The following is a 13,191-nucleotide window of genomic DNA, read 5'->3' on the forward strand; positions in this document are numbered from 1 at the left end:
TGCATTTGATAAGAATTTATTAAAATAAAACAGGCTATAAGTAATACCCTTTAGCAATATTAAACAGGCTCCTTGCAGTGACAGTAAAATAAAAAGGCAACTCATCGTCACAAAACAGGTGAACCTACAGAACAATGATTGTTTTAATGCAACAGGCAGGGTTGGCGGCTATAAATGTACCAGTTGTAATATTGGCAATGAAAGTAAAACATTTTTTAAAACAGGTTTGATATACACACTTTTCTTACATGTATTGCATGATCCATTTAGACTCAGAAGAGAAAAAAGTGAACATTTCTTCAAAAGTATATAATTATGGTACACAAAATATGATCACCTTAATAACAATGATTTAAAACTACCCCAATTGGAAAACAAAAATCCATCAACCCCCTTGAACACAGACAAACATGAATAGCAGCAGGTTGTGTGTGGCAAGTTCCCCCGTTGCCTTCAAAGTGCTCTTAATTAAAAGCGTGGTCAGATCCAGACCCTCGGATGGCTGACATCAGGCAGTAAGGTGCGCACATCTGTGGTCTGCTACATTCACACACTGAGAAGGGCTTATCTGTGCCCCTCTCCAACAAAGAGCAAGACTGAGCTTTCAAGGAAGTGCAGGGACTACAGTGGAGAGCCTTGCCAATCTACTTAGACTTGGGTCTGACAAACAATAGGTACAGTAAGGAACGAGAAGTCCACCACCAGGATTATTGGTAATTTGATTGAAAGGGCCAAGTCTTCCTACAGAACTGACTGTTTGACAAGTCAGTACTGATTGAGTACGACAAAGTCTCAGAGTTGGACAAGAAAGGCCCACCCACAGCATTGAGACAGGGTAAAGTCCCCTGTGACCATTGGAAATGAGGCCCATTTGGCTGTACAGTGGTCACCAACCGGGCGAACGACTGGTCGATCTCAAAGGCATTCCTAGTAGAGCGCCAAACATTTCTGTAAAAAAAAAAAAAAAAAACTACAAAGCCCTGCGTTCCTATTTTTCTTTATTTGTTTTGCGCTGTTGGCAATAGGTGCACTTGATTCAGCAGCCATAGAGCCGGCAGGCCCAGAGAACAAATCAACAGCACCTATAGGCCTACCGCTGTCTGATCGAACCATACTGTAAAAATAAACCTTGAACGCACACCAAAGTTGATACTGAGATTTCTGAAGTTTTAAAACCATGACTAGAGAGAACGAATACATCAGAGCTGTTGTTTCTATGTTGAAGTTGTTATTCAGCACCGTCAACACTTTGTTCCACATTTTTATAAACCATAAAATGCACGTTCTCCCTACTTCCATTCATGCTGCAATGAACGAGTGCAGCAAAGTGTTCTGATTAGCTTGCCAAATTTACAGCTTGTCTATTACCAGCATGATGATATACCACATTTAAAAATATAATTTCTAAAATGGTCTGAGAACATTGGCAGGGCAATTCAAGCATAACCAATTTGCAGTGATAATGAATTGGGCCTATAGACTACTGCACAAACCTCATTGTTACAGAACTGTTTTCAATTGGTTAATGTTGCATAGGCTTAATACGTTTTTAAGTAAAAAAATAAATTAAATTAAAAATAATAATAAATCTGCACAGAAAATCGCAGCTTGCATTTTGACCCAGAAAAGGTTGGTGACCACTGCCTTAAGTAGAATCCTTGCCACTTTTTTTCGAACAGAATACGTAGTCGGAAACTCAAGATATTTGTTTTCAGTCCATGATCCAGCACCATTATTGCTCCCCACTCAGGGAGCAATAGTCAGTCTCAGTAAATGTTCAGGCTCATTGAGCGGTTCATCTTCTTGCCGACGAGTCTGGAGGTTTTGGGGTTGGACTGGACAGTGGAGTGGGTCAGAACTTTCTCCTCAGCTGCAGTTTTGTCAATCTGGGCCTTCTTCAGCTCCCTGGGTAAAGCAATGTAGAACAGTTAGACAAACCCTGAATTAGGGATGCACATTTTTGTAAATTCTGCTGCAGACTAACCGACCCTTATTAACCGGTAAAAACATTTTCCAAACAGTAAAATGAGGTGACAAACAGAAAATACTATGCATGCATACAAGGACCTGACATGTTTCATTAAAGAGTTTAATGGAAACATGCAACAATAGCAAGCCCATCGTCTTACATTCAAAAGTCTATATAGCCTATTATTGAACATGCAACTCCTGTAATGAAGCAGCTAATACAACTTCATTTTCAAACATTTGCCAAAATGCAATTAGCGAGAAAACACTGTTTTAAACAATTCCCCTAATGTGAGTTGTGTTAGAAACTTAGGAGGGGGAATCCAATAGCAACAACTAGGATGGGTTGCTAATATGACTAGGATTGTGCCTTTGGCTTCTGGACAACGAAAACAAGTTGATATGAAAGCCAATAGAACAGGAGAGAAATGCTGCTTAATGGCACGGGGAAGTCTTTATAAAATAATTCCCTCCACGTTGCTATGGTTGGATTTTGCCTAGGCTACTACGAAGCAAGGTAAGACGCGCCTCATTATTTGAAGTAAAGTAAACCGTTCAGGTTTAAAACAATTATACTGCCTCAAGCTCTTACCGGTGGTGGGTGACACGCTGATAGCCTGCCTACCACTGACTATAGCCTATACACTTGAATGGAAAGGGCGATTACGAAATATAAATATTAGCTATTTTTAAATATCGTGGCTATTTCCGCACCTCAAACTTGCCTCTGTATGCCGATGTAAAAGCAAGAGCAAAAAAACGAGCTAACCACTGCCTTTAGTGGGTTGACAAAAACAGCAACCTTCCAGGAAAAACATTATGCTACAGTCGATCGTTGTTTCAGTGCCATTCTGTACTTACTTCTGAAGCTGGGCGTTCTTAGACTTCTCTGCGTCGAGTTCCACACGGAGCAGGTCGGCACTCATTCTAGCTGCCGTCAACAGCACCGGGTGCTTGATGAGGTCAAAGGTGGACGGCCGCCTGGCGGGGTCAGGGTGGATCATCAGCTGCAGGGTGAAGGAGAAAAAAAGATGAATACTAGCTAGCAATAATGAATAGGCTAACACAATCCAAGGGATGTTTGAGAGCACAGTTCAAATAAATAAAATTGTTATCCCATGCACCGAATACGACAGGTGTAGACTTGAACGTGAATGCTTACTTCAAATTAACTATATCCCTTTCAATATCACACAGCTTCATCAGTTTGTCTTACACAAGGACAGTGAGCACCACTGAAGGGCAGTGGTACAGAAGTGTATAGGTAGAGAACGAATTATGTGGATTTTTGGGGGGCTGATACCAATAGCGATTTCCGGGGGTCAAGGAGGCCGATATTTTATATCATTACATTTGAAGATTTTAATGACAACATTTCCCATGTATACAAGAAACATGGCTGTTCTCTGTGACTTTACTATTACACTTAGCTATCAGTAGAAAGCCATTATTCATGTTATTTATTACCTCTAAATATTAGTCTAGTATACAAATTAAGATATTTCAGATTGGAGGGTAATTAAATAAGAGGATTCCGATTGACGCACTAAACCATTCAAGTCCAATGCTTTCTCCCCCCCTCCACCTTTCCGAGCAATTCGCATAACGTCACCAACGCTGCTGCGGTCATTCTCTGTGGCAATATGTTGTTCAAAGTGGCTAAGGAGGACGCATTAAAATGAGAGAAATCATATACGACTGGAAAAATATGCAACTGAAAATATTAGGGTATAAGGCTATGCATCCAGTAGGATGAATCATGAAAGGAGCTGGTCTACGTTTCATTCAGTTGCACCCCAATTAACAAGAGAGGAAACACAAAACTGACACCTGTTGTCATTTCTCGCACATACGCTGAGCCTGCAACAATACCTTTGTTTCTATCGGATTAAAGAGATCAGACGCTAGGCTTGTTTTAGGAAACTTTCTGAATGGACATAGAGAATTAGTGAACTCATACACGTACACCCACCAGAAAGGACCCATCAATCAAAGCCGCCTGCAGCGCATCCCACTCAGACACATAAGCAAATCACATTTCTCCTTTCCCAAAATTGTATTAACCTTGCCTTAACTTCAAATTAGACCCTTCACTTCTCCCACATTTTGTTACGTTAAACAGCCTTATTCTCAAATGGATTAAATACAATAAAAATATTCAGACCCTATGAGATCAATTGAGCTCAGGGATGACTACTAGAGGGCAGGCTGGGCTCTGCCCAACAGAGCCTGGGTGGTATACTGTATTTTACTGTAACTTGCATGGCCCAGTTTGAGATTTTACTTGACCTTCTATAACAGTATTTCATTGTTTGGTTTGTTAAAATGTGAAAGACAACTCCGGCAGGTATAACGCCCGTTGTTATAGTTTAATGGTTTGCTACGAGTCATCTCCTTCATGCCATTAACCACACCAAGCCCTGCCGTCACTCAAGGAGAGAGCTTTTCTTGACTTGTTTATCGTTTACTCCATGTGTAACTCTGTGTTGTTGTCTGTGTCACACTGCTTTGCTTTATCTTGGCCAGGTCGCAGTTGCAAATGAGAACTTGTTCTCAACTAGCCTATCTGGTTAAATAAAAGGTGAAATAAAAATATAATTTTTGTTGCCTTTCACTCTGCATGGTTAGATGGATGTAACAATGTTAGTGACATGCTGCTTTCCACTTTCCATCTGCTATTTTGTTTTTTCTTAACAAGGTGCTGCTAAAATAATTTGTTAACCTCTAATGCTAATTGTTATTTAGCTTGCCAAGTGTTTTTGCTTTGTCATTATGGGGTAGTGTGCAAATTGATGAGGGAAAAAAACATTCTAATCCATTTTAGAACACTTTTATAAGCCATAAAACACACATTCCCCCTACAACCAGCTTTGCAGCTGCAATGGATTAGTGTATGATAAGCTTGCATTGTTATTATTAGCGGCTGTGTCTTTTTTAATACCAAGGAATATTTCACTTTCTCTGGTTATAGGAGTAACAACATTGGTGCATGAGGTGAGTGAGGCAGAAATAACGCATTGCGACTTGAGCGTCGCCATCAGCTGGAAGACTGCCCCCGTGTCTTAGCGGTGGGAGGTAGAGCGGAGGGATGGTGAGTCAGGTGAGAGAACCTCACTGCTGCTCCCTCCCTCAAACACAGGCCATCAACACACACACACACACACAGTGCATTTTGGAAAGTATTCAGACCCCTTCACTTCTCCCACATTTTGTTACGTTAAACAGCCTTATTCTCAAATGGATTAAATACAATAAAAAATATTCAGACCCTATGAGACTCGAAATTGAGCTCAGGTGCATCATGTTTCCATTGAACATCCTTGAAATGTTTCCCAATTGAATTTACCATTCAAGTTGTATTGGACATGATTTGGAAAGGCACACACACCTCACTATATAAAAGGTCCCACAGTTGACAGTGCATGTCAGAACCAAGCCATGAAGTCGAAGTAATTGTCCGTAGAGCTCCGAGACAGTATTGTGTGGAGGCACAGATCTGGGTAAGGGTACCAAAAAATGTCTGGAGCTTTGAGGGTCCAAGAACACAGCGCCCTCCATCATTCTTAAATGGAAGAAGTTTGGATCCACCAAGAATCTTCCTAGAGCTGGCCAAGCTGAGCAATCAGGAGAGAAGGGCCTTGGTCAGGGAGGTGACCACAAACCCGATGGTCACTCTGACAGAGCTCCAGAGTTCCTCTGTGGAAAACCTTCCAGAAGGACAACCATTTATGCAGCACTCCACCAAACAGGCCTTTATGGTAGAATGGACAGGTGGAAATTAGGCACATACAGCCCGCTTGGCATTTTCCAAAAAGCACCTAAAGGACTCTCAGACCATGAGAAACAGGATTCTCTGGTCTGATGAAACCAAGATTACGGACTACAGTGAAGCATGGTGGCGGCAGCATCATGCTGTGGGGATGGTTTCCAGCTGCAGGGACTGGGAGACTAGTCAGGATCGAGGGAAAGGTGAACGGACCAAAGTACAGAGGTATCATGGAAAAAGTACCCAATTTTCATACTTGAGTAAAAGATACTGTTAAGGGAATTTGTATCAATGATGACTAATTATGTATACATTTCAATCAGGACTAACAAATCAGAATACTATTATGTTACTGTATATGTACTAATCAGAATACTATGTTACTGTATATGTATGAATTCTTTTTAATCTTAGTACTGAATATAATGTGTGCAAATATAATCAAGAATTAGAACAATGACTGTCTGTTCCTTGGTAGAAATGAATGAACTATATCTCCAGACTGGCTAGAATGCTTATCTACACTGGCTGACCTTGGCTCTAGGCGAGGTGGGAAGGCTTGAGAACTATAGAGCCGTTCCACCAAGTGTCAAGAAGAGACGGAACATTTAGAAAACGCTGACGTCATTTTCAGTTTATAACCTGTGGTAAAATGTGTAAGGAGCAGTACTCTCGTGAATAAAAGCTGCTGTTTGACTTTAAGACTGGGCTCTGTCCATTTCTATAAAATAAGGGTCATACAAATCCTTATGAATTGACAGAGTGTTTAATTTAAATTGTGTCTTAAAACAGAGGAATTTAATTCCTATAACAGATACGTAAATAGAAAATGACTCAGGTAAAAGTGAAAGTCACCCAGTAAAACACTACTTGAGTAAAAGGCTAAAAGTATTTGGTTTTTAAATATACTTAAGTATCAAAAGTAAATGTAATTGATCAAATGTACTTAAGTATCAAATAATTTCCAATTCCTTATATTAAGCAAACCAGATGGCACCATTTTCTTGTTTTTTATTTTATTTACAGATAGCCAGGGGCACACCAACACTCAGACATCAATTACAAACAAAGCATTTGCGTTTAGTGAGTCCTCCAGATCAGAGGCAGTAGATGACCAGGGATCTTCGCTTGACAAGTGCGTGAATTGGACCATTTTCATATAACGAGTCCTTTTAGGTGTCAGGGAAAATAGAGTAAAAAGTACAATATTTTCTTTTGGAATGTAGTGAAGTAAAAGTTGTCAGAAATAAAAATAGTAAAGATACCAAAAAACACAACAAGTAAAAATACCTTCAAGTACTACACACCACTGCTCAATTGAGAATTTCCACACTGCCACGTAGGGCTGCACGATATGGGGAAATAACGTAGGACTTCCTTTTAACCAAATGTTGCAATTGCGATTGGACTTGCGAATTAAAGCAACTGTTGGAATCATGGAAATAAAATGACTATTCAAATTCTATGGTTAGAATATAATAGTGGGCACTTTGAACACAGTGTTGTTTGAGATGACAACTAGTTCAAATAGTGTCATTATAGAACGCTAGTAGATTTATATTAAGAAGCAAAGTGAAAACAGCATTGTCGTCAACAACATTGTTGCATGTGCTGCATTGACCAGACTGAACGCAAGTGCCTCATGGTTGAGGAACATCAAATGCGCTCCTTGAGTGACAGGGGGCGTGGCTAGGTCTGTGTGGAAAGTGGCACGGCGAGAAAGAGAGGAGAGAGATGACTCAAGTAGTGAAGTAAACTATAAAAATGTATATTACACATGGCGTATCACATTTAACAAACTAAACATTCAAATACCAGTATAGAAGGTAAAGTAAAAACCCACACCGGTCCCTTCATCAATACTGGTATATCATAATATACGGTATCCCGCCCAGCCCTAAATGTCACTGTGTCCATTTCCATCTTGCCCAGCTGTGTAACATTTCACGTCAACTCGGTTTCTTGTCTACATTGAAGTAGCGGTCCTTGTACCTAGAGTTGAGCATGGTGGCGACACAGAGGCTCAGAATGCAACTGAATCACTTGTTCACAGCCAGGGTACTTTTGCAAGTTAACCCCACGGTCTGTCAGCAGTTTTGTTGAGCAGGCATTTCAATTCCATGACCGAGGGTATCACGTCTGCTGCAGACGCAGTTGATGAGCTTATTTCTCGATTCAGTTGTTCGAATAGAGCTAGGTGTGTGTTCATGGTTTCAATGAGAGTCCACTGGTTTGTACTGATTGTTGCAGGTAACTCATATTCGGCTGCGTACAAGCCAATTTCTTGTTTTTGTTCCAGAAGGCTCTCCATCATGTAACAAGTACTATTCCAACTGGTGGAAATGTCTTGCCTTTTCGTTTTCACTCGAAGCCGCTCCTGTATTGCTTGCAGGCTATGCTAGCGGTGAGTGTTAAAAAAAATGACCCACCATCTTCCTACCGGTTGCCACTGTGTCAGATGGGTCAAAACACCGTAGTTCACAGCCAAATGCAGCCAGTTGCAGTGTGTGTGCTATGCACGGCAAACTGGCATCTCCGCATTCTTCCAAAGCCTTTGTCATGTTAAGTGCATTATCACGTAGCACAGCGTGTACTTTGTTCTTGAGAATTTTCCTAGTTTCAAACATGCTCTCAAATGCCATTGAAATGGCAGCAGCGGTATGAGAACCAGCACATTCTTGAGCAATAACGGCTTTGTCAGTCGAAGCTAATAGCAGTGACGCCCATAGCAAGTAGGTCATGGATGTGCGTTTCAACAATACTGTGTAACTCTAGAAGGGGAACATCTGAAAAACGGTCTACTTGGTAGAGTGTACTGGGGCTCGACCAGTCGGCAAAAGCCAACATCATCCACGACAGAGAACAGTTGCAATGAAATCCATTATCTTGGCGTTAACGGATTTCGTCTTTGAGTTGTCTCGCGGAAAAAATGTTCTTACGCTTTCAAATGACTGCTCGACTTGAACTTGTTGGAAGTGTGCGATTAGTTTTTTTTCTGCTTTTGTTTGAAGTCGCTGAACATCTGGGGGTGATGCACTTTCAAATGACTAATTAGGTTTGTGGTATGGGTGGCAATGTTGACACAACATTTTCATTTGAGTGAGTTCTGTGGCACCACTTACTGATACGGGTGAACTTCGGCCTAACCTTTTTTCCCCCTCTGTATTTTAGGGTTGCCTATAGCACAGGTGGTCGCCTAGATTCCCTTTAGCAGGCCTATAATATATAGCCGAATATATTCAATTCAAACGTACACATCGTTCTTCACTGTTCCCTTTTTGCGCAATCCACGCATCTCTGCTGGCAAATCTCTTCAACGAGTAGCCTATACGGTGCTTTCGGAAAGTATTCAGACCCCTTGACTTTTCCACGTTGTTACGTTACAGCCTTATTCTAAAATGGATTACATATAGTCCCCCCCCCCCCCCCAATCTACACACAACACCCCATAATGAGAAACCAAAAACTGGTTTGTCCTTTAGGTGCCTTTTGGCAAACTCCAAGCAGGCTGTCATGTGCCTATTACTGAGGAGTGGCTTCCGTCTGGCCACTACCACAAAGCCTGATTTGTGGAGTGCTGCAGAGATGGTTGTGATTCTGGAAGGTTCTCCCATCTCCACAGAGGATATCTAGAGCTCTGTCAGAGTGACCATCGGGTTCTTGGTCACCTCCCTGAACAAGGCCCTTCACCGATTGCTCAGTTTGGCCCGGCCAGCTCTAGGAAAAGTCTTGGTGGTTCCAAACTTCTTCCATTTAAGAATGATGGAGGCCAATGTGTTCTTGGGGACCTTCAATGCTGACATTTTTCAGTACCATTCCCCAGATCTGTGCCTCTGAAAACCTGTTTTTGCTTTGTCATTATAGGGTGTTGTGTGTAGATTGATGAGAAAAATGTATTTAATACATTATCAAATAAAGCTGTAACGTAACAAAATATGGAAAAACTGAATAGTTTCCCGAATGAATATAGACAAACAGCAATATAGTTTGAAACTTATTTGTGATGTGATCACATTGGCCAAATTGATACGGTGCTGCATTGCAAACGTTAAAAAAATGGACCTGTTAGTGGCAGTGTATCAGATCATTTATATTGGTCAACAACTTATTTTCACATGTGAAAAGACGGGCAAAAAAAATCAAACCTGTTCCCGAATAAATAATTGACGTATTGTGGCAGGACGACACTTCGCTATTGGTGTGAACAGAGTTTTAAACAAGACATTCTAGTATTTATTTCGGACAAAAATAAGCCTTTTGTTTTCAAAGTTAATCAAAAAATAAACCAGGAAAGTCAGCCTATTTAAAACAGTTTTGACCCTTATTTATTCAATTACCGTCACCGCCCTACATGGGTGCTCTAGTTCCTCAACGGCACAGCTAGGAGCTCAAAAAAAGTACCTTTATAGTTGAAGACTCTTCCTTGAGTCATAAAAGTGCATTGAAATTGCTTAAGAACTGTGCACACTTTGGAAAGAGGTGTGTGGCCAATTGGAGACACCAGTTGGTCCAATTCCTCAAACCCTTGTGATTTTTTTGGTCTTACGTTGCGCCTACCCTACATTATCCAGGAATAGTCTTATGTTAGTGAATTTATCCAGAGTATTTTCAGATTTCGTATCAACAAATGCAGCAGTAAATGTAAAATGCACATAGAATCAACAGTATAATGTTTGGACTCGGTCTCGTGTCAGGTGAACTGTTGTGTCCTCACCTTTGGTCTAATAATGTTCCCATAATCCCCAAACTGTTCTCTTTCAATTGCTACCATGGTAATGCATATGAGTTTCATATTTCTTCTGTAAGAAACCATTCAATTTAGCCCTAACCACATAGGCCCATTCCCACAAGTGTAAAGGATTAATGAATACATTTTTAAAAGAAACAATAGATTTCACTTTGTTTTTACCAATCTAACTACATAACATAATGGTAAAGCTCTCGATAAACTGGGTAAATCAAGATGGCATAGGCCTACTCACAATACACGTGAACGCATATTCAACAAGTGTGTGAGCATGCTTTGAAGTATTGAGCTTGTTTTGGCGTATTTCAGTGGAGTTTGTAGTGCTACAGATGACAAGCGATCCGTTATCCTTCCATTTTGGGACTTGCATTAGCCTACTGATCAACAACATTTGTATAGAAGCAGCCTAATCTCTTCTTTCATAAAAAGGTGAACTGTCTCTAAAACTGGAGCAGACCGGTCACTCAAGGCACTCCTCTCACATGCAACAGTTCCTCAAGAAAGAGAAAGCAATTTAAACCAGTGAACGGTTTTGGACACAATCATCTTGCTTTGAATATTAAAACAAATGAACTTTTAGGAGAGTGAACTTCAGCTGTAAGCTAGCAGGCAAAGTTATGCTAGCTGAATGCAACCTATTTTGCTAGCTAGCAAGACAGTTAAGACCTGTAGCCTGTATATGGACATTTTACCAAACAGTAAATTAATGATCACGTGTTATTATTCAAGTGTGCTTAAGCCAGGAGATCCCAAACACAAGCCAACCTATATGCAGCATGAGTGGGTAGCTAACAAGATGCAGTCCAGCCGGCGGTACATCGCAACAGTGCACTCGCTCTAAATGGACTTTCGGCTGCGCAGGGCCGATTAGACTAGGAAAGGCTAATATAGTTCTTACCTTGAGTAGACTCAGGAATTGCTGAGAGAGAACTTGTGGGATGGGTGGAAGTTTTCCCTGACGGATCTGGTGCCACTTGTCCCCATTGCTGGGCATAGGCTCCGCCCCAGAGGCACTGATCACAGTCAGCGCCAGGGAAAAGACATCTGCCTTTGTCAAGTTACTGTAGTCCTGGGAGAAAAGATTGACGTGATCAGGAAAGCTGTAGAGAACCATTTTAATGATCAAATACTACACTTTAGCCAGGGAGAATCTGTTAAGATTCTCCTGGAGAGAACACTCACCTCTTGAAGGACTTCGTTTGCCAGGAACCTGCTGTCACCTTCCTCAACTTGAGGATTGTTTAACCTAGTCACGTGGCCAAGGTCACCTATTTTGTACACGACACTGGTGGCCAGTCCATCCTTTTCGTCCTCCTCGTCACACGCGTCTACTACACTACCAACCGTCTTGCGTGAGATAAAAATATTGCCTGAAAGAGACAATACGCAAATTAGTTTTCTAACCAGGTTTCCATCCAACCTTTTTATGCGGGTAAAGTACATGGATTAAAAAAAAATTTAAATGACATTTCCCGGTAAACTTCCAAATGTCGACAAAATAAAATACGCTAGAGAAGGTGGGATCTTGTCGGTAAAATGAATTATGCGAAGTAAACTTGTAGTCACAATCACGTGTGGTTCTGCTACTATGACTCGTTGGGAAAAGCATGCAGTTTATTAGGCTACAGATTAAATAAAGGATGATGATGATCGTCACAGGGTGGTGAAAGCTCAGACTGTCAGCGGGTGGTGAAAGTGCAAGGTGATGATCTTGATGGTCCTTTCCAATAAATATTAAGGGTCTTAATCCGGTGACAGACGCTTGGCTGCCGTTTGACAAACAAAAATAATCTCGCTCTTTTGTCCCATCATAATAATAATCTCATGTAGTAAACTATACGTGCGCTCTAGCCAACAGCGTGCAGATAGCACTGTTGGCTAGAAGCGCATGTACCAATACCAGAGTGGTCTCACTCGCTATATAACGCAAAAAAAAACAGATTGTGACAAAACCATCAGTAGAATTGAAAATGTGATAAACCCATTTAACTTGTATTTTTTGTGTGTGTACATGGTAATTTAACACCAAAAAAAGTATTTATGTGCACTACATCATCACGCACAGCCTTTTATCTGCAACAAGTCAATTTGATGGAAACATATGTCTGGTGGGAAAACGAGTATATTGTTTTTATACAGATTTTTGAATAATCGCATTCAAATCTGTTGCCAATTGGACAGAAACTAGCCAATGACTAAGACATAAACACACCAAACAAATTGCATTAAGCATTGAATTAGGGATGTGTTTCACAAGATTTCCTGCTGTAATTTTTTTAAAACTTGAAAACAATGACACGAGCAAGAGCAGTGTGCTGGTTTCTCTTATTTGCTGTTAAAAAGTTAAACAACTTGTTGTACTTCCAATTTACCTCCTGATACAAAAGGTTCATGCTTTCCCCTCAGTGGTACTTACTAGGCTTGATGTCCATGTGGACCAGCGAGGACGAGTGGATGTACTTGAGGCCGCGCGTCACCTGCAGCAGAAGGCCCTTCAGCTCCAGCTCCGACAGGAAGCCGAGCCGCCGGTAGTTCTTGGCCATGACGTCCGAGAGGGTGCCGGCGTTGCAGTACTCATTCTGGATGAGCATGCGGTCATCCTCAGCCCAGGCCGAGTAGTAGCGCACCACGTGAGGGTGCTGGCCCAGCACGGCGTGGGCGTACACCTCCCGGAGGGCGTTCTGCCTATGGTGGGAGGAGGGAAGTACAG

At 41.3% G+C, this 13,191-nt stretch overlaps 1 protein-coding gene across 2 annotated transcripts in view; it reads right to left on the reverse strand.

Annotated features, from left to right (window-relative positions):
* The window catches only part of LOC115134501 (wee1-like protein kinase 1-A), a 16,320-nt gene continuing 3,129 nt past the window's right edge, over positions 1–13,191 (reverse strand). For both annotated transcript variants that reach the window (XM_029668535.2, XM_029668534.2), the window contains exons 5-9: positions 12,898–13,166; positions 11,664–11,851; positions 11,380–11,550; positions 2,830–2,975; positions 1–1,905 (exon numbers count right to left, since the gene is read on the reverse strand). In XM_029668535.2, coding sequence (XP_029524395.1) covers positions 1,767–1,905; positions 2,830–2,975; positions 11,380–11,550; positions 11,664–11,851; positions 12,898–13,166 — 913 coding nt within the window. In that variant the 3' untranslated portion in view covers positions 1–1,766. The remainder of the gene's footprint in view (positions 1,906–2,829; positions 2,976–11,379; positions 11,551–11,663; positions 11,852–12,897; positions 13,167–13,191) is intronic.

This window comes from Oncorhynchus nerka, linkage group LG9a (genome assembly GCF_034236695.1).
Source record: "Oncorhynchus nerka isolate Pitt River linkage group LG9a, Oner_Uvic_2.0, whole genome shotgun sequence".
Taxonomy (NCBI): Eukaryota; Metazoa; Chordata; class Actinopteri; order Salmoniformes; family Salmonidae; genus Oncorhynchus; species Oncorhynchus nerka.